Here is a 24,324-nt window from a genome sequence, read left to right as displayed (position 1 = left end):
ATGACCTTATGTTATCTGTAGGTGAATGTTTAGTTGAGGGGTAGAAAACTGGAATGCTCTTCCAAAGTCTGTCATAGGGGAAAACACCCTCCAGGGATTCAAGACAAAGTTAGACAAGTTCTTGCTCAACTGGAAAGTAAGCAGGTGAGGCTGGGCTCATTTAGAGCACTGGTCTTTGACCTAGGGGCCACAACGTGAGTGGACTGCTAGGCACGATGGACCACTGGTCTGACCCAGCAGCGGCAATTCTTATGTTCTTATGATTGTGTAGTTGAAGAGGTGGGGTGGAGTGAAATGAGAAGCTGTATTGTCATTTCCCTGTCTTGGAGAGAGAACAGGTGTGGATGTTAGAGTGTGGGTGGATGGATGTGTGCGTGCTTGGCAGTAGATATGAGTTGCATGTATATGTGGAATGTGTGTGCTTTGTAACTGTGAGGGAGGTAGCCTTTTGATGTTATCTATCAGGTGAATTTAGTTATTTTTCTATGCCTGTGTACCAGCCTGCTTTCCTTTATGAAAGAGAGGGAAGGCACCTGGATTAGAGGTTAACATTCTGAATTTCCCATAGGAAAGCAATTGGAGGGCAATTGGCAGCTTTTGTTTTTGAAATTACATCTTTTGTTTCTGATTTTCAAACTCTTGTGAAATATTCACATTCTATTTCTGCACGTATTTAGTGAATACCCATCCCTTTGTATACTGTATAATTTTTTTGAAAATTCTGTATGGAGGAAAGTATAAAAAGAGCAACTATTTATTACGTAAGAAATAAGCAGATCTTAAGTTTCTAGATAGAAAAAAAAAAAAGCCCAAAGTACAGGAATTTGATTAAGATGAAAGGGAGTGGAAATACTGAAAAAATTTCATGGAGTATTCAGAGAGGGAATGGCGAGGGACTACAGCTTAATGCCAGAAGGTTAAAGAGAAGGACTCTTGTCTTTTTCCAGAAGATGTCTCATATGGAACTAGCACGACTCCCAATCTGGCTTCTGCACAAACCACAGCACAGAAACTGTCTTAGCTGCACTGACCAATTACCTCCTCCACCTGTTCTCACTGGGCAAAAGCGCCCTAGTACTCCAATTCGACCTAAGCAGCGCCTTCGATCTGGTCGACCACAATATCCTGCTCAACTGCCTTGACTCCATCGGCATTACTGGCCAAGTACTAAACTGGTTCTCAAGCTTCCTAACTAACCGTACTTACCAGGTCCACAGCAACGGAACCTTCTCCCATCACTGGCGCAACCCCTGCGGAGTCCCACAAGGCTCCCCTCTATCCCCCTCCCTTTTCAACATTTACTTGGCCCCTCTGGCACGGACACTTGCTGACTTAAACCTAAAATCATTCATATACGCAGATGACATTACCATTATCATTCCCCTAACTTCACTCACACAACAGACGGAACAACTCACCTCCTCCGTCCTCACCAAGTTAGAACTATGGACTTCACAATTCAAATTAAAATTGAACACCGAAAAAACCAAAATTTTCCTGGCAAGTCCTAACCATAAACCTACAAACACTTCCCTGAAATTGAACGGCCTACTATCCTATCAACCCCACCATAAAAATCCTTGGAGTCCTCCTAGACAGATGCTTGACCTTCGAAGATCATACCAGTGCCCAGGTCAAAAAATGTTTCTGCTCCCTCTGGAAACTTTGCACCATTAAACGCCACTTCGACCACCTCTCCTTCCATCTTCTGGTCCAATCACTAATCTTAAGTATACTGGACTATTGTAACATCATATACCTGGAATCCTATAAAAACACCATCAAACGTTTAAGAATAGTTCAAAATGCTGCCGTCCGCCTCATCTTCGGCCTCAAAAAATATGATCACGTTAGCCCCTATTACACTAAACTCCACTGGCTGCTGGTGGAGGCAAGGATCATCTTCAAATTCGCTTGCCTCTGCTTCAAAACCCTAGCAGGCTCTTCTCCAATCTACCTATCCGAGCACCTTGAAATTGCAGGCCCCTCTCGTACACGAAACACCTACCTGTTTTCCTTTCCTTCCCTGAAAGGCTGCCTCTACAAGAAATTCCTCGACAGATCCCTAGCATTCCAAGCGGGCAAATGGAACAAATGCCTCACTGCACTCATTTCCAATCCCCCCCCCCCCCTACCAAATGTTCAGGAAGTCAATCAAAACCTACCTTTTTGATAAATTCCTCTAACTTCTCCCCCCCTCTTCCTTGCCTCCTCCTCGGACCTTGACTTACCTCAGACTCTCGACTCCTCCAATCTTGTCAGCCACCAAATGGTTAAACAAAATGGATCACCCTATCCAACTAATCACCCCTTCTTCATTACCTTCCATACTAAATGCCTCTGCTCTGCCTTATCGAACACCGCAGTATGTATCACCGCCGTATGTAACACTACTGTATGAACTCCGCTATATATATGTAACTTACAGCAAATGTAACTTCTCTGCAATTGTAACCTAGCTAAAAAATAACTTCACCGTAAATGTAGCGTCGCTGAAAATGTAAATGTAGCTATGCCAAAAAAAAAAAAAAAAAAGTAACTTCACTGTAAATGTACAGTCTCTTCATCTGTTAACCGCATAGAACTTCCATGGTAATGCGGTATACAAAAATAAAGTTATTATTATTATTATTAGTTGCTCAGTGGTGATTCCCGGGCTAAGGCATCCATTCCTCAGAGCAACTGAGGCCAAAGATTTTGTGGAAGCAGTTTTTGCAATTCCAGAGTAGAGAAATTCTTAGCCATAATACTGTAGTGACTTCCACTGGTCAGATTCAGAGTATATATATCCTGGGCTCTAGAAAAAGCAGTAGACTGGACCCGAGTCGAGGACTATTGCTGCAATGGTTGAGCAGAGTGGGAATGGGGTTATAAAATAGGAGTAACATTTAGGAAGGTGGCCTGTAGGATTTTATTCACAGTAGCTCAATTAACAACCAAATCTGACCCTGCTGGAAACGAAAATATAAGGGTCAAAAATACAACTAAGCAAAAGCTAATGAAACAAAAACCACCTTTAGTGGATTGTTGAGAAGCAGCACTGACAGCTTTATGGAAACATTGTAGCTGTTGACTCGTGTCCCATGTGTGCCGTCCATTCTTCTGTCCTACCTTTACTCCTTTAACTGATTTTTCCAGTGCAATATGTGAGACATTCTAGACCAGTGTTCTTCAACCACCGGTCTGTGGACCGGAAGTGGTCCACAGAAATTTCCTGCTAGTCCACAGGGCTGGCACGTACATTGAGCCCAGAACAGTGTTCTTCAACCGCCAGTCTGCAGTGCAATCGATGCACCATTATCTGGGGGCCGGCTCCCTCTTCCTCACTGACATAGTAAACAATGTGTCTGAACCAGAAGCCTTCTCTCTGACATCGCAACGTCAGAGGGAAGGCTTCCAGATGAGGTGCGGGACGCATGAGGAGCTTTGTGCATTGCGTCAGTGAGGAAGAGGGAGCTGGCCCGAAGATAACACTGGGGGCGGCATAAAACGGCCAGGTGGGAGAAGGCCAGAAGGTAAGGCATAGCATGGAGGGAGAGAGACAAAGGTAGGGGGAATTATTTTATTTTCGAATTTAGTGATTGAATTGTGTCAATTTTGAGAATTTACATCTGCTGTCTGTATTTTGCACTGTTCAGGAAGAAATGCATTTGTTTCTTTTTCTCTGGAGTTGTACTGCATGCAGAGTTTTGCATCTTAGGGTTTGTTTGTATATATTAGTACTTTTAGTTTTTGGTCCCGTATTTGCTTAGGGGTTATCTGTGTTCTGGTAGGAATGAGTGTTGAGAAGCATACTGTGTGTTTTGTGTAGTTTAATTTTGTGGTTAATCATTATGTGTTGTTAATAAGATTATATTGTGTGTGTATATATGAAAAATGAATGGAAAAAATGATGTTACAGTTAGTACTATTATCCCAGGACAAATAGGCAGCCTATTCTCACATATGGGTGACGCCATCCACGGAGCCCGGATGTGGACAGCTTCGCATGCGCGAATGCCTTCCCACCCAGTGCAGGGCGTGCATCTCCTCAGTTCTCAAATTTCCACAGAGCCGAGAAGTCCAATTTCGATGCTCTGTGCTAGACTCAGTTCTGCTTTGTGCCTTCTCTCACCACGGCTTGTGTTTTATTTCATTTCAGGGTCGCTATGTTTTTCTTGCACGTTAAAAAAAAAAAAAAAGACTTTTTTCTTTTGGTTACGGCAGGGCCTGCCTCGCAGCCTCAGCGGGTGGGCTCCGACCTAGCTGCAGCTGTTTTTCCGGTTGTCCCGGCCAGTCACAGGTTTCAAGAAGTGTAGCCATTGCCAGCGCGCGATCTCCCTCACTGACCCACATCGGTGGTGTATTCAGTGTTTGGGACCTGACCATCGTCCGGAGTCATGTGCCTGCTGCGCTACTCTTCAACCTCGTGCCCGCAAACGTCAAGTTCAGGTGGTAAAATTCTTTGGAGGTATGGATCCACTTGCCCTGATCTCGACCTCGAATTCAGTCAAGTTTACAGGGGTTCTGCCTTCTGCCTCGACCTTGGCTTCAACTTTAATCAATCCATCCTTGTTCGGCGGGTCCTCATAATCTGCCATCTTCTCCTGATGAACGCTTGCCTCACTGCCTCCCTCAGATCAGGTACCAGCAGTAGATATCAAGCTAGCCAAGAAGCATGTCTCCAAGTTGAAGAGTCACTCTTCCTCAGAGACTATAGCCACACCAAATGTACCAGATCCTCAAGTCTCGGTATCACATTTGGAGGCTATGATCCAGACCATCTTGGATCGTTAATTTGGTAATATGCTTGCCAAACATACTCCTACCTCGACTCTGCTTCCTGCAGTCCAGCCGGAGCACTTAGCAGTATCACAAGGAGTCGCGTCCTTGGCTGTGCCTTGAGCTGATCCTCCTCACTCTGTAGAAGGAGACGAGACCTTGGGAGTGCCTTGAGAGGCTTCTACATACTCTATGCAAGGAGTCAAGTCTTTGCGAGTGTCTCGTCTGGAGCATAAACACGCTACTCAAGGAGCTGAGTCCTTGTCAGTGCCTCGAGATACCTTGACACCAGACATTCAAACCCTTTTGGTGTCTCGCTCTCCAGCCCTCCCTCCTCATAAGGTATCGCCCTTCCTGAGGCATAGGGCAAGGACTCCTCGACTTTTTTCTCAGCGAGACCTGCCTGGTTCTTCACATCAGTCGAGGCATTCATCGAGGCATAGATCCTCTTCTCGAGACAAGCCTTGTCTCTCCAGGCCTCAAGACTCTTCAAGGTCTCCAACTCGGAAGTCGAGGACACCACCTCCAGATACCTCTGCTTCTTCTCCTGTGAGGGATTCTATCCATTCTCTCAGTGAGTCGTCTATACCTGCATATTCAGGTATCAGTACTCCAGAGAAGCTTCACCTTCGTTCTCTGCCTTGCGAGGCACCTCGAGGTCACCTTCTTCTTCTCGAGGTCAACCTTCCTTGGAGCAAATATCTTTTTATTCTTTCCTACGTCAAATGAGTAAGGACCTCGGTATTACTTTGGACTCTTTCCAAATACTCTCGGGAATATTTAGAAGAAATGGGTATGTCTCGTCTCCTGCGGAGTCTCTCAAATTACCCATTAATAGACTTCTTTCTCAAACCTTCAGGAGAAATCTTGAGACACCTTATTCCATTCCTGCTGTCCCAGGAAAACTGGAGTCTCGTTACAGGATGGTCCACTGCAAGGGCTTCAAGAAATCTCAGTTATCCCATCAATCCCTTCTTGTGGAGTCTTATCTGAAAAAGACCAATCCTGCCAAAGTTTATGCCACTGTCCCTCCTGGAAGAGAGGGCAGGACCATGGACAAATTTGGTCGCTGTTTGTAATTCAAAACTCTAGTTGCCATGAGAGAATTTTGATACAATTTTGTTTTATTTCTTATTTCAAGCATTTGGTTGACACACTGCCGGAATATTTCAAATATATTCCTCAACACCATCTTCCAGGGTTTCAGCAGACGATCACCACTCACTCAACTCTGCATGCATCTTCTTCAATCTTCCTATGATGCATTTGAGCTTTCCTCGAGGGTCGCTGCCTTTTCAGTGGCGATGCGCAGGCTTGCCTGGCTCCACACTATAAACATGGACCCTAATCTTCAAGATCGTATGGCCAACATTCTTTGTCAAGGCAATGAATTGTTTGATGACTTCATTGAGGCAGTTACTAAACGATTGTCTGAACATGAGAAATCGGTTGCTTCCATCACTCATCGTAAACCTAAGCCTTCTACTTCTAAAGGCTTCAGACCTCTTCCATATTACCAGAGGCGTTTCCCACAGAGAGCAGCTCCTTATACAAGAGCGCCTCCTAAGAAACGACCACAACAGCAACAGAGCTGGCAGAAACCTCAGACTCCTGCTGCGCCAAAGGCCTCTCAGCCTTTTTGACCATCTAATACAGAGCATAACTTCCATCGTTCTGCCTCTGTCCTCTCCCCTTCCCATTGGAGGTCGTCTCCATCATTTTTACCACTGCTGGGAGATCATTACATCAGACCTTTGGGTGCTGTCCATCATCAGGGAAGGATACTCTTTTCATTTCATCAAGGTTCCTCTAGATCTGCCTCCAAAAGAGTATCCTTCCTATCCATTCCAGACTGCCCATCTTCTTCAGGAGGCTCAAGCTCTGCTTCGTCTCCATGCCATCGAAGAGGTTCTTCTGGAACAGCAGAGCAGGGGGTTTTACTCCCATTATTTCCTAATTCTGAAGAAGACGGGTGATCTGCGACCTATTTTGGACCTCAGAGCCCTCAACAAATTTCTTGTCGGAGAGAAATTTCAGATGCTGTCTCTGGCATCTTTATACCCCCTTCAAGATCAGAACGATTAGTTATGTTCTGTAGATCTCAAAGAGGCTTACACTCACGTTCCCATTCATCCAGCCTCTCGACAGTTCCTCAGATTTCAGGTGGAGAATCTGCATTTTCAGTACAGAGTGCTATCTTTCGGCCTGGCTTCATCTCCAAGAGTGTTCACCAAGTGCCTAGTTGTTGTTGTAGTAGCAGCAGCTCTGCGAAACCTTGGGCTCCAGGTGTTCCCGTACCTGGACGACTGGCTCATCAAGAATTCAACATCTCAGCTGGTTATTGTAGCGACCCAACGGACTACGTGGTTCCTCCAAAGCTTGGGGTTCGAAATTAAATTTCCCAAGTCTCAGCTACAGCCCTCTCAGACTTTACAGTTCATTGGAGCTGTTCTGGACAAGGTCCAACTCAGGGCATTCCTTCCTCAACAACGTCATGATGTTCTCATTCATCTCTGCCACAGTGTGTCTTCCTTGACTACAATTTCAGCAAGACACATGATGGTTCTCCTAGGTCACATGGCCTCTACAGTTCACATGACTCCTTTTGCCACACTTCACCTCAGAATTCCTCAGTGGACCCTGGCATCTCAGTGGGCGCATGCTTGCGACCCACTCTCTCAACACATCAGAGTGACTCCTTCGTTGAGACAGTCTCTTCCACTGGTGGATAGTCTTCCAATCTCTCCAGAGGTTTACTGTTTCAAAGGCCCCCTCATCAGAAGGTCCTCATGACAGATTCTTTGACTTACGCTTGGGGGGCTCATCTCGATGGTCTCTGTACTCAAGGCCTTTGGTCCAGCACAGATCGTCAGTGTCACATCAATCTGTTGGAACTCAGAGCGATTTTCAATGCTCTCAAAGCTTTTCAGCATCTTATTCATGACCAGATAGTCCTCATTCTGACGGACAACCAAGTCGTCATATACTGTGTCAACAAGCAGGTAGGAACAGGATCCTGTTTGCCAGTAAGCTCAACAGGTGTGGGATTGGGCAATCCTTCACCACACCTTCCTCAAAGCAGTCTACATTCAAGGAGAGAAAAACTGTCTGACGGAGAAATTGAGTCGTCTTCTGCAACCTCATGAATGGACACTCAATTCCTCGCCTCTTCATCAAATTTTTTCTCAGTGGGAGACTCCTCAGATAGATCTCTTCATGTCTCCCCACAACAACAAACTGCCTCAGTGTCTGCTCCAGGATATACTCTCCTCACCGACTGGAGGCAGATGCTTTTCGACTGGAATGGCCGAATCAGTTTTTCTATGCATTCCCTCCATTTCCTCTCATTCTCAAGATACTTGTCAAACTCAAACAGGAACATGCCACCATGATTCTGATAGTTCCTCGGTGGCCCAGACAACCTTGGTACTCCCTTCTACTTCAACTCGGCATCAGGGAGCCACTGCTTCTACCAGTTTTTCGTTCTCTGCTTACGCAGAGTCAGGGGTCTCTACTCCATCCCAACCTGCAGTCTCTACACCTGACAGCTTGGTACCTCTCAACTTAACTGCCACTCTACAGTTTTCTCAATCTGTACAGGACATTTTAGAGGCTTCTAGGAAGACTACCACTAGACAATGCTACAATCAGAAATGGACTAGATTTTCTGCTTGGTGCACCATTCATCACAAGAAGCCTCAACTACTTCCTTGTATTCAGTTTTGGATTACCTGTCGCATTTATCTCAATCCGGCCTCAAATCCACATCCATTCGAGTCCATCTCGGTGCAATTGCTGCTTTCCATCAGCCTATTGAAGGGAAACCCCTTTCTGCTCATCCAGTGGTTTCCAGATTTATGAAAGGACTTTTCAGTGTCAAACTACCTCTCAAATTGCCTCCAGTGGTTTGGGATCTCAGTGTTGTTCTTGCTCAATTGATTGAAGCCTCCTTTCGAACCAACTGATTCGGCTCATCTTAAATATCTCACTTGGGAAGTGGTTTTTCTCATTGCTCTCACGTCTGCTTGCAGGGTCAGCGAGCTACAAGCTTTAGTTGCAGACCCTCCTTTTACAGTATTCCATCATGACAAGGTGGCCCTCCGTACTCATCCTAAATTCTTACCTAAAGTGGTTGCAGAATTTCATCTCAATCAATCCATTCCAGTGTTCTTTCCAAAGCCTCATTCTCACCCTGAAGAATCAGCTCTTCATACTCTGGACTATAAGCATGTTTTCGCTTTCTATGTGCAATGCACTCGCCATATAGATCTGCACCTGAACTTTTTGTCTCCTTCGATCCAAACAAGTTGGGACATCCAATTTCCAAGCGCACCATCTCCAACTGGTTAGCTGCTTGCATTTCTTTCTGGTAATGCTCAGGCTGGACTGCATCTATAGAGTCGAGTCACAGCCCACAAAGTCAGAGCTATGGCAGCATCAGTAGCTTTCCTCAGATCTACTCCTATTGAGGAAATCTGCAAAGCTGCCACTTGGTCCTCGGTTCATACCGTCACTTCTCATTATTGTCTGGATACTTTTTCCAGACGGGATAGCCATTTCAGCCAGGCAGTTTTACAAAATTTATTCTCCTATGTTGCCAACATTCTCACCATCCCATTTTGGTTAGCTTGGAGGTCACCCACATGTGAAAATATGCTGCCTGTTTGTCCTGGGATAAAGTACAGTTACTTACCGTAACAGGTGTTATCCAGGGATAGCAGGTAGCTATTCTCACAACCCACCCACCTCCCCTGGTTGGCTTCTCTGCTAGCTATCTGAATTGAGGAGACACGCACCCTGCACTGGGCGGGAAGGCACTCGCAAATGCACGGTGCGGCAGTCATGAACTTTCTAAAGTTCTACAAGCAAGTCTGCTTGCGAAGCTGTTCATATCCGGGCTCCTTGGATGACGTCGCCAAATGTGAGAATAGCTGCTTGCTGTCCCTGGATAACACCTGTTACGGTAAGTAACTGTGCTTTATGGGGGCGGAGATTGGGTGGAGATGGGTGGGGGGTCTGGCCCAGTGTTCTTCAACCACCAGTTCGCGGACCGATGCCGGTCCACAAAATAATTATTTTATTTCCGCCAGTCCATTGGTGTATAAAAGGTTGAAGAACACTGTTCTCGACAGTAAGGTTATTTCCCTTTAGTCGCATGGTTATAGAAGGAATCCACTCTGGATTTTTCACTCTTGCCTCTACAGTATAGTACTTCACTGATCAGTTTAGCGCCCTCTACAGTTCCTTCTGCAGTTGTGTGTGTTCTGTTCGTCCCATTATATTTTAATTTGATGTAATTTCATCCCTTTTTCAGGTAATTTAGTGCTTGGAGCGATTTTGACGCTCTGCCCTTGAGAATTCACATACAGGCCGATCCCTTTGTGGGTACCTTTTGGTCAACCTGCATAGTTTTCTCCAGAGCTCAGGGCGGTCCCTGAGGTATTCACCTTCTGTTAATTTGGGGGGGAGGGTGCAGCATCCAACTTAGCCTCTTCCCTGCTGAAGCAGGTGACTAAATGCTCAGCTAGCCCAGCAGGGTAGTTTTCATGGTTTTTGGGGCTCAGCACGGCTGGTAATTCCTTCTACCAGGCTGTGGACCCTACGCAGCCTCAAAAAGTTTAGTTCACCTCATTTGTGATATATGCCCCAGGATATAGACACCTTTTCACCATTTTTTGAAATTTTTACACTCTGGATTTCGTACCACTGTGTTTTCCCCCTGCATAGTCCCAATCTGCCTACACAGTGTCTCTCAGGGGCGTTACTCCTTTGGACACATCCTAGACTCACCTGGCCATGATACTTGCGCTGCCTGACCCTATCTGGGTGATCCGATTGCAGATGATTTGCTTGTTGACCCCTTATTTATAGGTGCAACGTTTCCCAGGATGGGAAATCAGGGACTGTGTGCTGGATCTGTGGGTCCCTCTGGGGTTTGGGGAGCATGGAAATGCTCTCACGAGCCTGTGCCTATTTGAATTTGTGGCTTTTGCCAGACTTTTACGGGAGGTCTCCCTGGAATAAATCCTCCGAACTCGTCCTTGAGACCATAACAAGCGCCTTCCTAAAATTTCAGAGACTACTGATCATTGGCGATATTAATCTCCACCTAGATGATAACACCAACAAGGATGCAACCGAATTCAACAACTTCCTCACTTCTCTAGGTTTCCCCCTCCTGTGTCCTCCCCAACCCACGAAAAGGGGCACACACTAGACATCATCAGCTTCCTCGACCTGACCAAGCACAAAACCTCTGCTGAAGATGCTCGTTGGGAACATGTCCCTTGGTCCGATCACTTTTTAGGTTCTTTCTGCCTACCCATTTTCATGTCCCACCGTGGTTCTCCACCCCGTGCCACAAATCCTCTTACCTTCCGCAAAAAAATTGCGAGCGAACTGTTCTGGACCCAATTTTTCAACCAACTTCCCTCTTGTCCTAAGCCTGTTGACCCAGAATCCAACTGGCGCAACTGGGTAAACCTCTCCGAGACTACCTATTGTGCTCTTGCCCCTTTATCTACTAAATCTATCTAATACTCCCAAAAGGCCCCTTGGTATCTTCCGTACCACAGAGAACTGAAGCAGAAATGTCGAGCACAGGAGTGTAAATGGAAAAAATCCAAATCCCCTTCAGATGGACAATCCTGGAGGGACAATATCAAGTTCTATAACTCAGCAAGGAAGAACTTCTATGGTGATAAAATTTCCAGATCCAACAACCAGAGTAGTACACTGTTTAACATCTGGCGCACCTTAACTTCTAAAAACGATTCCACCATTCCCCCCTCCTCCCCATCAGCAGACGACCTAGCAAAATTCTTCAACGAAAAGATCACTACCATAAGGAGCTCCTTCCCTCCAGCAGTCTCTTACAATTCTCTGGCCCTCAACGACTCTAACCCTATCCCAGCAGACAGATCCTGGACTGCTTTTGAACTCTTATCTGAACCCCAGATCTCTAAACTCTGTCTCAAACTGAAATCCTGCAAATGTGCCCTGGATCCATTCCCTTCCTACCTGTACGAGAATATTCCCGCGCAGGCCATCTCATCCCTCTCCAGACTTATAAATTCTGCTTTACTATTGGGCCTATTCTCCGCAGAAATGGGACATATTGCCTTGTCACCAAAATTATATATAGGATGAGAAAGAACATATATTCATTTCAAAAAATACCCTTCTCAAATGTCATTTCAATTTTCTTAGTCCAAGTTATCCAGAGGTGTAAATCCACAATGAATAGCTCATAAACTTAATTCCTTTTTGGTTACTTTCTAAGGGGCTAAGCCTCAGATCCCCATGTGTTGTATGTTTCACAAGCACACTAGAAAGGGAATTAACCTCACTGGCTCATGCTCCCCTCCTGCCCTGTTGTTAATCAGAAACACTTATAGTTCTTAAGTTTATGAGCTATTCATAGTGGATTTACATCTCTGGATAACTTGGACTAAGAAAATTGAAATGACATTGCCTTGTCCCCATTACTGAAAAAAGCTGATCTTGACCCTTCCTCACCTTCTAACTACTGTCCCAAAGCAAATATCCCTCTCCTGACTAAAATGCTAGAGGCCATCATTTCCACCAGCTCTCATCTTACCTAGAGAGATTCTCCATTCTCTTACCTTACCAATATGGCTTTAGACCCAACTTCAGCACTGAATCCCTACTGGTCTCATTAATTTCAAAGGTGCAACAATTACACTCTCGTAATAAGTTTGCTGTCCTATTACAATTTGATCTCTCTGCAGCTTTTGTTGTCGTCCACCACGATATTCTAATTTATCAACTTTCCGAGATAGGTATCGACTCCAGTTTTAGAGTGGTTCTCGAACTTCTTACGTTCCCGCTCCTACACTGTCAACACAAATGGCACCACATCCGCTCCTTAGAAAAAAGACTTGCAGAGTCCTGCAGGGATCACCCATATCCCCTATTCTCTTCAACATCTGCATGTCTTCCCTGAAACTCTTCCATCCATCTTCCCTTGAAACAATGTACATATGCTGATGACATCCTTGCCCTTCTCAAGACAGACTCGAACCTTACCAACCTCTCTGAGCTTGCATAACGAAACTCCAATCATGGTCCCTCTCAGTTCAAATGAAACTGAATGAGTCCAAAACGAAACTACTCTGGCTCGGCCCAAAATTAGAACAGCTGCCTACCCTCTTCGCACTGCCCTCTGGCGCCACACTTCAGCTTGAGTTCTCAAGCAAAGTTCTAGGCATTATTATCGACTCTTCTCTTTCCTTCAACGACCACCTCAACTCCTTGGTAAAAGCATGCTTTTTTAGCCTCCACATGCTGAGGAAAGTGAGATCCTGCTTCCACCAACAACATTTTGCCGTCCTTGTTCAATCCATCATCCTCTCCAGATTAGACTATTGTAATTCTATCTATCTAAGTCTAACTAAAAAAAGTCTTCAAAGACTTCAACTAATTCAGAACACTGCGGCCAAGTTGATCTTCACAAAACACAAATTTGATCATGTTTCCCCACTTCTGTCCAAACTACACTGGCTCCCAGTAATTTCCAGGGTTCATTTTAAATGCGCCTGCCTAGCTTTTAAGATCCTACACAGCATCTTCCCTCCCCTAATCACACTATCTTGGAACTCCTTGAGTCCTGACACCACCAGGCCCACCCAAAAACTTAAACTATCCTTCCCCTTACTAAAAGGTATCCTCTATGCAGGAAAATTGGGGAAATCTCTCTTCTTCAGAATTAGAGAATGACACGGGGAAAAAATCTGTCCCCGTCCCCGGCCCACCATCCTCTGCACCGCTCCGTCACCGCTATTCCCTTCACCGCCCCATCACCGTCATCCCTTTCACCGCCCCGCCACTGCCATCCCATTCACCGCCCCGTCACCGTCCCCGCAGCATCCTTATAAGCCTTAGTACTGTAATATTTAGCTTATTCCTTTCTTATAAATCAAAGTTCCTGCTGCTGAACTAGAGAAAGAGATGTTCAGCTGGCAGGGCTTTGTTTATAAATTTTTATCAACACAACTAATATACTACTTTATCCTAAAGCAAAAAATAAATAAATAAATATAATTTTTTTTCTACCTTTGTTATCTGGTTTCTGCTTTCCACATCTTCTCATTCAATTCCTTCCATCCACTGTGTGTCTTCTCTCTGCGTCTTCCATTTGCTGTTACTGTGCCTCTCCCTTCACCCTCCCCCAATTGGTCTAGCACCCATTTTCTTCCCTCCGCTCCCCCATAGTCTGGCATCTGTCTTCTTCCCTTCCAACATCTTCTCCCCACTCTGTCTTCCACATTTCCCTTCAGGGTCTGTCTGTTCTTCTCTACCCTCTTTCAATGTCTGTTCTATTCTTTTCCACCACCACCCTTCCCTCCCTCCTTTACCATCTGTTCCTTTCTACCACCCTTCAGCTCCTCTCGCGTGGCCTATCTATCTACCTCCCTCCCTCTTATTTTCGTGGCACGTTACAATGTAATTTGTGCAAGCCGCTGGAGCCTGCGAGCTCTGTCCCTGTCCCATTCCACAAACTATCTCGCTTCTGTGTTCCTATTTTCCCCATTTCTAATATCTCTCCTGTGTATCTGCCATTGCCCCCCCTGTGTCCATATACCATCCCCATGGCATGTCCCCTTTATGTCTCTGTCCCTATGCCCCATGCACATAATTTCCCCTCTTTCTGTTACCTTCCTCTGTCCAGTGTCCAGATTTCCCCTATCTTCCTCTACCATACCAGTGTGTCTCTTCTTTTCAACCCCATCTAGCTTCTTTCCCTCTTTCTCCCCCCCCCCCTGCTTCCAGCATCTGGCTCACCTGCCTGTCTTCCCCTTTCTTTCCTGCTGTGGGTTTCTTTCTTTTCTTCTTCATCCCCTTGGCCCAGAATTTTTTTTCCTTTCCCTCCTTCCTAGTATGAGCCGGGAACAAACGCGATCTCACGGTCTAGCAGCCTCCATCTACCCGATCACAGCGTTTAGCCAGCTCCCTCTCTCCACCTCACCTTACATTCTGAGTTTGCCGGCTTCCTTTTTCCCCAAGACGCACGCGTTTAAAAAGACGCGCACGCGAAGCTGCGCGAGTCCATCAAGCTTCTCCTCTCCTGCAACTTCCTGTTTCCGGTTGCGTCAGAGGAGAAGCTTGATGGACTCGCGCAGCCGCGCGTGCAAGGCTTTTTGAATGCGTGCGGCTCAGGAAAATGGAAGCCGGCAAACTTAGAATGTAAGGTGAGGTAGAGGGAGGGAGCTGGCTAAACGCTACGGGCGGGCGGAGGCTGCGGGGACCGCGCGATCCTAAATGCCTCACTGCAGAGACAAGACCATTCACCGCTCCATGGGCGGTGAATGGCCTTGTCCCCGTCCCCGCAGCGACTGTTATTTTTCATTCCCCGTTCTGGTGGGTTACCCGCGGCTAAACGCGGCTAGCCGCGGGTAACCGCCACCGTGTCATTCTCTATTCAGAATCACAGGGCTTTGGAATAATCTTACTGCCCCACTACTGAATCAGAGCTCCTTCCAACTATTCCGTAAGCACCTGAAAACTAGGCTTTTCACAAAAATGTAATGCTCTCCTTCCCCCTGTACTCAACTTCCAAACCCATTATGTTATTCCTTCTATATTAAGCTCTTGTAAACCGTGCCAAGCTCTATAATTATGGAGAGGATGCGGTATATAAACTTAAGGTTTAGTTTAGTTTAGGTCTCTTTGTTCTCTCAGCCGGCTCTGGCCATTTCTTCCTCCTGGCTTTGTGGTGTATACTTGCTACTGTCTCCTGGTACCCTGATATGTGCATTCTGGTCTTAGAGCAGTTTAATTCTCTTGAGAGTGGTCTGACTTTTGCTAGAGATGGGATTTTATGGCTATGTCAAGGATTTTATAGCCAGGAAGTGCCAGCAGCTTTGGTTCAGCCCAGGGTGGATTTTTGGTAGTGCAGGTAGAAAAATGTACCTTTCCCCCCAAGGTGAGTGAAGCAGATGCTTTAGGCATTAAAGCTGCTTTGGCGACGTTTTGTGTTGCTCACGCATGTCACGCTCAAAAGCATGCTCTGACAGTGTGGCAGTGGTTCCTTCTTTTGTTTTGGCAGGCACTGTTTATCTGCCAGATGCTCTGCATACCCTGTTTATGCGAATTTGACTCAGGTGTCAGAGTAATCCATCTCTGCCTGCAGTGAGATGCTGATTTCACTTTCAAGGCTCCTTTGGCTGGGTTGCCTTTTCAGGAGCTATGATTGTTTGGCAGAGTTTTGCATGACTTCATGGATTCTCGACTGGACCGTCATCCTACAACTCAGTCTGATAGTAGACCTGGCCCTCCTGGGGTTCTGGTCATTCTGATTTTTTGGTGCCCAGCGCTTCCAACTGTGTGCAAGTGACACATAGGTGTTTTCTCAGGGCTACCAATGCTGGTATAGTGGCTACAGACGTCCTAGCTTCCCAACTTCAGTGCTGTGCCTCCTGATACACAGGCACAATGACGCTAGGTTCATGAATGCCCCTCTGTGGATTGGGGGCCATCTCAAAACATTTCTGCTTGTCTGAATGCGTACTATGCTCAACCGGTGGGTCTTGGAATGTATTTGGTCAGGTTCCAAACTGGACTTTGCTCGACTTCTGGCAGATTGGTTAGTGGGCTCTGCTCAGATCACCCGGACAAAGTGCTCAGTATCCCAAAAACTGTTCAGCGTTTGCTAGAGTTTCATACTATGGACCCAGTATCTCCTGACCTCTCGGGTCAGGCAGATACTCCATATACTTTCATGTGCCAAGGAAAGGCTCTACAGAGTGGAGGCCTCTTCTAGATCTTCAGCAATAGCTCTCAAGATTTCATGATTTTGAATGGAGGCTGTGCATTCAGTCATTGTAGCAGTGACTCCAGGACAGTCTCTTGCCTCTCTGGATCTTACAGAGATGTGGTTGCACATCCCCATCTGATCCCCACTAAATTTTGCGGGTTCAAGTTGAGACAGCATGATCAGTTCTCAGCCCTGCCCTTTGGACTGGCTTCAGCACCCCAAACCTTTACTAAGGTGATGGTAGTGGTGGCAGCTTACCTGCGGCAAATGGGTTTCCAGGTGCACCCTTATTTAGAGGGTTGGCTGATCAGGGCTCTCTCACTGGCCGAGGGATGCCGCACGTTGGAATGGGTGCTCCAGGTGCTGGAAGACCTGAGTTGTATTGTCAGTCAAAACATGGAAAAAAAAAAAAAAAGCACTATCTGACACCCACGCACTCACTCAGATACCTGGGAGTTGCTTTCAAATCAGCAGCAGGCCATGTCTCCCTGCCAGTAACCGCTGACAGAAACTGTGGGCTCAGCTTTCTTCCCTTCTGGAGCTGTTGGCTCCTTTGGCGTGGGATTGTTTTCAGATTGTGGAATCAATTGTTTCCCCATTGTAGGTGATTCCTTGGGTAAGGGTGTGCAGGCGTCTACAACATGCTTTGCTCTCTCGCCAGGTTCTGCACAGGGATGCCATGCAGACACGACTACCTTGGACTCTGGAAGCCGAACAAGCATGGCCTAGTGGCTTCTCATGCAATCGCTCCGCTGAAGTGTTCCACTAGTCTTCGCCTCCTGAATTGCGGTGAGGACAGATGCCAGCCTTTGGGGCTAGGGAGCTCATTGGACTTGTCATGTTCACGGGTGTTGGACACCATCTCAGTAACTGCTCATTTGACCAGCTGGAACTCAAAGCCATTTGGCTAGCTCTGTCAAGATTACAGAAGACTCTGGTGGACCAAGAGCTCCAGGTCTTCTCCAATAGTATTACAACAGTAGCTTCTGGCATTCGTCCAGGAGGAACCAAGAACGCTCCTCTGTCTCAGCAGGTCAGTCTTCTTTTTTCATTGGATGGAGTGGCATGCTCTAGAGCTGGCGGCAACACAGGTGGCAGGAGTAGACGATGTTCCAGCAGACAGCCTCTGGATCCAAGCGAGTGAGTTCTGTCCTCATGTGATAGTGTGGAAGACTCCGCTTCAACATTAGGTGAGAAGCAAATAAGCGGATCACTTCTTCAGTCGAAGATCCGAGCCCGGAAGCAAGGGGCTTAACTCTCTGGTACAGCCGTGGTCTCTGGAGTTTCTCCTGTATGTATTTTCCTCCTTGGCCGAGTCCTTCAGAGGATCACAGCTATTCCAGGCCATGTCATTCTGGTGGCTCCAGATTGGCCTCACAGTCCTTGGTGTGCAGATTTGCTGTGCCTGCACAGTGGTCACAACCTTCGGCTGAGCCTCTCTCCAGACTTCCTCACCCAGGACCCAGTACCCATAGAGGATCTGGGTTGCTTTGCTCTTTTGGCTTGGCTCTTGAGCGTGCAGTTTTAGAGCAACAAAATATTCTGCCCTGGCTGTTGATACTTGACAGAAGTCTACACAATTGTCTACAGTGTCTGCTTACACTATAGGCGTGGAAAGCCTTCCACACTTATTGTGCACACAGGTCCAGGTGGACCCTTATTCAGCTACGATCTTGTTCATTTTTGCCTTGCTTTAGGCTTGTTTGGATGCAGACCTTATTGTAGTTTCTCTTCGAGACATGTGGACGGATTCTCCTGCTTCAGATCCTGGAAGCGTCGGTCTCCCTTAACATCTAAGCCTGCAGTTGCTAGACTCTTGCAGGGAGTTCTTCGTGTCGATCACCAGTTAAGCACCTTTTCCCTTTCTGAGTCCTTTACCAGATATTGTCTAGCCTTGCTAAGGCATCTTTGGAGCCATTTTGATATGCTATCCTCTTGGACTTGACGCTCAAGACCTTTTTTATGGTCACCATTACAGGGGCACATCTAGTGTCGATACTGAGGGCCTGGTCTTGCAGGGGCCCTTTCCTCCATATTTCGGAGAAGGGAGTTTTCCTTTGGATGGTTCCTTCCTGCTGGCCGAACATGATTTCAATTTTCTTAGTCAGTCCAGATGTGTGTTTGCCGGATTTTCAGCTGACAGGTTCCCAATCACAGGATCGCCTGTTGAAGAAACTGGATGTATAGCAGTTCTTCTGCGTTATTTGAAGGCCACCAATGTGTTTCATCTCTCTGTCCATTTGTTTGTGCTGAATTATTCCGTTCAGTGGGACACTCCCACTTCAAAGGCCTTGTTTCAAGATGGTTCCATAGGGCCTTTTCGTCAGCTCACTTTCTTGCGGGGACTCTGTCTCCTGTTTCAGTCAAGGCATATTCTGCCAGATGTATGGTCTCTTTGGGTCACAGCTAGAGCTGTGCATTTTGTGGAGATTTGCAGGCTGGCAACGTGGTTTTCTCTTCGCACGCTTACCAAGTTCTACAGAGCAGACGTGGCGGCAAGACAGGACTCCGCCTTTGGGTCCTCTGTCTTACAGGTCAGCGCAGCAAGCCCACCCTAGTTTTTTTTTTGGGGGGGGGTTTAGGGGGGAGGGGACAATGACTGCTTTTGTAAGTCCTTCTGTCTAGAACAGTGGTCTCAAACTCAAACCCTTTGCAAGGCCACATTTTGGATTTGTAGGTACTTGGAGGGCCTCAGAAAAAAAACAGTTAATGTCTTATTAAAGAAATGACAATTTTGCATGAGATAAAACTCTTTATAGTTTATAAATTTTTCCTTTTGGTTAAGTCTTAATAATAATATTGTAATTTATAGCTAAAGAGACATATGATCAAGAAACTGTTTTATTTTACTTTTGTGATTATGATAAACATACCGAGGGCCTCAAAATAGTACCTGGCGTCCCGCATGTGGCCCCCGGGTCGCGAGTTTGAGACCACTGGTCTAGAATGTCTTACCTATTGCACTGGAAAAAGAGATTCTGTACTTACCCTGGTAAGCTCTTTACCAGTAGATAGGTGAGGCATTCTAGACTCCCACCCAGTATTTACTGCACTTGCTTGCAGTTTTCGAGCTGTTTATCCCTTTTCAAGCTGTTTCTTGGATATTTGTCATCCCTTGTGGGCTGGAAAAAATTTGGATATACTGTATGTTCCATTTATTGGGGAGTGTTTCTTAGCTTCTCAGAAGCCGGTGCTGGCATTTCTCTTTACTGTTGATTGATTTTTTGAGCAGAACAATTGGTTTAGCCTGTTGCTACAGGTGCCTGTACTTCATGTATATTCATTTGCTCCTCGATGCTTAAATACTATCTGTAGAGGGCGCTAAACTGAGCAGTGAAGTACTATACAGGCAAGTGTGAAAAATCCAGAGTGGATTCCTTCTGCAACCCTGCAACTAAAGAGAAATAACCATACTGTCTAGAATGTCTTACCTATCTACTGGAAAAGAGCTTACCTGAATTAAGTATTTAATCTCTTTATTTTAATATCCATTATAAACTGCCTTGAATTGACTGCAGGTGGTATATTAGATTTTAATAAACTAAACTAAAAGGGCTAATCTTGAACCTCTCCACCAAGATGGGAGGAGAGAAAATCAGATAGTAATTACACATTAGTTGATTACAGAATAAGCTAAATTCAGTGGGCTGCAAAAAGGTATGAATTGTGTGAAACTTTATGAAACAGATTTTATTTATTGGGATTTATTAACTGCCTTTATGAAGAAATTCAACCAAAGTAAATTTGACTAACACTCTGTGGTTTTTTAATCTCAGTAAGGCCTCTGGGACTAAAACTATGCATTATGAGGTTGTGTCTTAAAGTGATGAACTAGTTAGTAATTAAGTTGAATAACATGAGACAGAGGCAGTGATAAACTCTATTACAATGGGGTTAGCACACATGGTAACCTTTTGTGCTTACTGGTTCCTAGAGGAACAGGACTGGGACAAATGGAGTTGGAAGTTTACACTACACTAATTTGCAGATTACACCAAAGAAGATTGGGGAAAAGGAGAAAGTGTGAGTGCTTAGGGTTGCAGCCTTATGCACTTGAAGTGAATGGCTGCTAATCACAAAAAAAATTGTACTAATCCTTTTTCTCTGCTTTGATTGGAATTCCTTTAGGTTTTAAAGGATGTCCGCAGTGATATAGAGAGCAGCTCTGAAGAGGATGAGACAACTTCAAATGGCACCAAAAGAGCACATAACACATCCATCAATGGGGCAAATCGGATTAATGGTCACTTACCCAGTGGGCAGTGGGCAGAGGAATAAGACAGGGCTTTCTGGACATATGTATTTCTTTAAATACAGAGGAACTTCGGGAAGAGTGACATCCCAGCACCTGGTATCAAAATGGAAAGGTAATCCTAACCTAAAACAGAAAGAAGAGTTGAAAAATGCTTGTATGATGCCAGAAGCATTAAACCGATGACCAGTGGGGGAAGAACAAGCAGATACAAACTTTTACCTGTTCCAAATCAGCTATGTGGTGGTTATACTGTGACCTGTGAATATCATTCATTGTAGAAGTGTTTTCTTCACGTGTGTTGAACTGGTGTTAGAAGATCCGTTAAAGCCCTGGAGAGTAACACTGGCCTAGTTCTAGGCATGTGCTGCTTGTGGCAAGGAGACCTGTTCCCAAACCTGGTTTGGAATATTCTGGTACAGAAGATTGTACTGGGCATGGTACTTTCCCCACAAGCATGACTTTGTGTTCCACATGGCTCCTCACATTCTCACATCTGTAGTACTCCTGCAGCTTTTTTATGTATTGGTTTTCTTCTGCTAGTCTATCTAGGCCTGTTTAATAGTATTAGTGCTTTACATCCCATTTGGAAAGCACCATGGTGTATTACAGCCTGACAGTTGCTCACGCTTATGTTTACTGATTCTGGTGACTATGCTCTGTAAAGGAGCAAAGTAATATCTTAGCACTCCATTCAGTTATCTTCCCAATTTCTTAACCCTAAATCACTGTACTCTATATTTGGTTATTATTCAGTCTATCCCTTCAGCTGGGAGTAAACAAGTGTGGTGGTCCTTCTCCTTTGGACCCATGTCACCAATATCTGTTAACTGTCTAGGTGATGCCACAGTAATTCTTGTGGCTTTATAACCAGTAGCCTTGCTGGAGATGAGAGGATCAACCTAATCTAGCTACTTTCAAGCTTGTGTGTATCAATAGGCCCCCAGTAAGGGCTTCATGCATGTTGCCCTGTTACGGCGTGAAACAGAAAAGTTTTTTAATCTTTGTGATTCCCTGTACAAAACTTGGAGCACCTTTTAAACAGTAACAGACATAATCATGTCAAAATCCTTCCTTACTAGACTTTTTAAAAGTATTTTGAACATATTCCAGAATGCTGAGAAAATTATTTCTATGTTGGAAAGGAATGAAAAGTGATGGGGGAAAAATTACTTTTTCAAAGTTAATCATGTGAGGCTACTGAAAAACTGCAAATTTTGGGTTATTCCTTATGGAGAAAAATTTGTGAAGATTTTTCAGTTTTTCTATATTTGTTATTGTAAATAAACACTGAAAAAAGCAAACTACTAAAAATTAAATTGAAATTTTAAAAATGCAGACCTGTAGGTGGAAAACTACTTGTGTGAATTCTGAGGTTCTTCCTAAGGCATTATCTTTGAGAAATAACTTATATGTTTCTGGAAATTACTTTAATTTGACTGCATGTGGGGCTGTAAGAGGGTAGAAGGTGGACAGATTTAGTAGCTGAAGATCCCATGGCATTTGTGGCCCTTGTTTCCAGAGGCTGGCCACAAGGGGAATCTATTATAAATTCTGTACCAAACTGACTTACCCCCCTCTTCTACGAAACCGCGCTAGCGGTTTTTAGCGCAAAGAGCCGCACTGAATGACCCGTGCTGCTCCTGATGCTCATAGTTTCAAGTTTCAAGTTATATTACCAATAGGCGTCAGGAGCAGCGCAGGCCATTCTGCGCTAAAAACCGCTAGCACAGTTTCGTAGAAGAGGGGGTTGAATAATCTCATTTCAAGGTACCAAAAGTTTCCATAATTTAGGAAAAGGAACTGGGTATCACAGCATGCAGTTTGTATGCTACTGTTAGCAGGGCTTCTGCAAATTACTCTCTCCATCCCTCTCCAGTGTTTGCTACCTCCTGAAATGTGTTATTTCAGAATGCTAGAATAGCCTTTTCTTTTCTTAAAAAAATGTTTTAAGTGTCTAGAAAATACAGATTTCTTGCTTTATTTAAATATGCTGTTGCTGGACATTGATGAATAAGTTATTTGAACCTGTAAGCCAGCAGCTGCCAGATGTTGTTATATACAACAAGGAAGTCAGTCTAGCAGATATGCATGACACATTTCTTTAGGGATCAGTCTTGCTGTGGGATAGGTTTAAATCCACACCCAGGAGACCACACAATAGAAAACCCATCAATTTTAGAGTTACCTGCACTTACTGTCATGTTGAGGTACCAAGTGCAGGAACTTGTGTACTCCCATGTGCTGTAATCATGATCAGAACTGCAACACTGCCTTTGGTTCTGACTCATTTTATATTGTTTACTTCCATCTCTAATTAAAACATTTTTGAACAATTTTCTATTGGTTGTCACTTGTAAATGTTTTTTCCTTCAGCTGGATCGAGGACATATGCTAGATGTAATTTACTTGGATTTCAGCAAAGCCTTTGATACAGTTCCTCATAGGAGGCTGTTGAACAAACTTGAAGGGCTGAAGTTAGGACCCAAAGTGGTGAACTGGGTCAGAAACTGGCTGTCGGACAGACGCCAGAGGGTGGTGGTTAATGGAAGTCGCTCGAAGGAAGGAAAGGTGACTAGTTGAGTCCCTCAGGGTTCGGTACTGGGGCCAATCCTGTTCAATATGTATGTAAGTGACATTGCTGAAGGGTTAGAAGGAAAAGTGTGCCTTTTTGCAGATGATACCAAGATTTGTAACAGAGTAGACACCGAAGAGGGAGTGGAAAATATGAAAAAGGATCTGCAAAAGTTAGAGGAATGGTCTAATGCCTGGCAACTAAAATTCAATGCAAAGAAATGCAGAGTAATGCATTTGGGGATTAATAATAGGAAGGAACCGTATATGCTGGGAGGAGAGAAGCTGATATGGACGGACGGGGAGAGGGAACTTGGGGTGATAGTGTCCGAAGATCTAAAGGCGAAAAAACAGTGTGACAAGGCAGTGGCTGCTGCCAGAAGGATTCTGGGCTGTATAAAGAGAGGCATAGTCAGTAGAAGGAAGAAGGTGTTGATGCCCCTGTACAGGTCATTGGTGAGGCCCCACTTGGAGTATTGTGTTCAGTTTTGGAGACCATATCTGGCGAAAGACGTAAGAAGACTTGAGGCGGTCCAGAGGAGGGCGACGAAAATGATAGGAGGCTTGCGCCAGAAGACGTATGAGGAGAGACTGGAAGCCCTGAATATGTATACCCTAGAGGAAAGGAGAGACAGGGGAGATATGATTCAGACGTTCAAATACTTAAAGGGTATTAACGTAGAACAAAATCTTTTCCAGAGAAAGGAAAATGGTAAAACCAGAGGACATAATTTGAGGTTGAGGGGTGGTAGATTCAGGGGCAATGTTAGAAAATTCTACTTTACGGAGAGGGTGGTGGATGCCTGGAATGCGCTCCCGAGAGAGGTGGTGGAGAGTAAAACTGTGACTGAGTTCAAAGAAGCGTGGGATGAACACAGAAGATTTAGAATCAGAAAATAATATTAAAGATTGAACTAGGCCAGTTACTGGGCAGACTTGTACGGTCTGTGTCTGTGTATGG

General features: G+C 45.1%; 1 protein-coding gene across 4 annotated transcripts in view; it reads left to right on the top strand.

Moving 5' to 3' along the window:
• The window catches only part of CERS5 (ceramide synthase 5), a 245,043-nt gene extending 221,913 nt beyond the window's left edge, over positions 1–23,130 (top strand). For all 4 annotated transcript variants that reach the window (XM_033939155.1, XM_033939150.1, XM_033939151.1 and 1 more), the window contains one exon: positions 20,666–23,130. In XM_033939155.1, coding sequence (XP_033795046.1) covers positions 20,666–20,815 — 150 coding nt within the window. In that variant the 3' untranslated portion in view covers positions 20,816–23,130. The remainder of the gene's footprint in view (positions 1–20,665) is intronic.
• Positions 23,131–24,324: the final 1,194 nt, after the last annotated feature.

The sequence above is a fragment of the Geotrypetes seraphini genome, chromosome 3, assembly GCF_902459505.1.
Source record: "Geotrypetes seraphini chromosome 3, aGeoSer1.1, whole genome shotgun sequence".
NCBI classification, from domain to species: domain Eukaryota; kingdom Metazoa; phylum Chordata; class Amphibia; order Gymnophiona; family Dermophiidae; genus Geotrypetes; species Geotrypetes seraphini.
The sequence above is the reverse complement of the archived record's forward strand: the minus strand, read 5'-3'. Positions and strand labels throughout refer to the sequence as shown.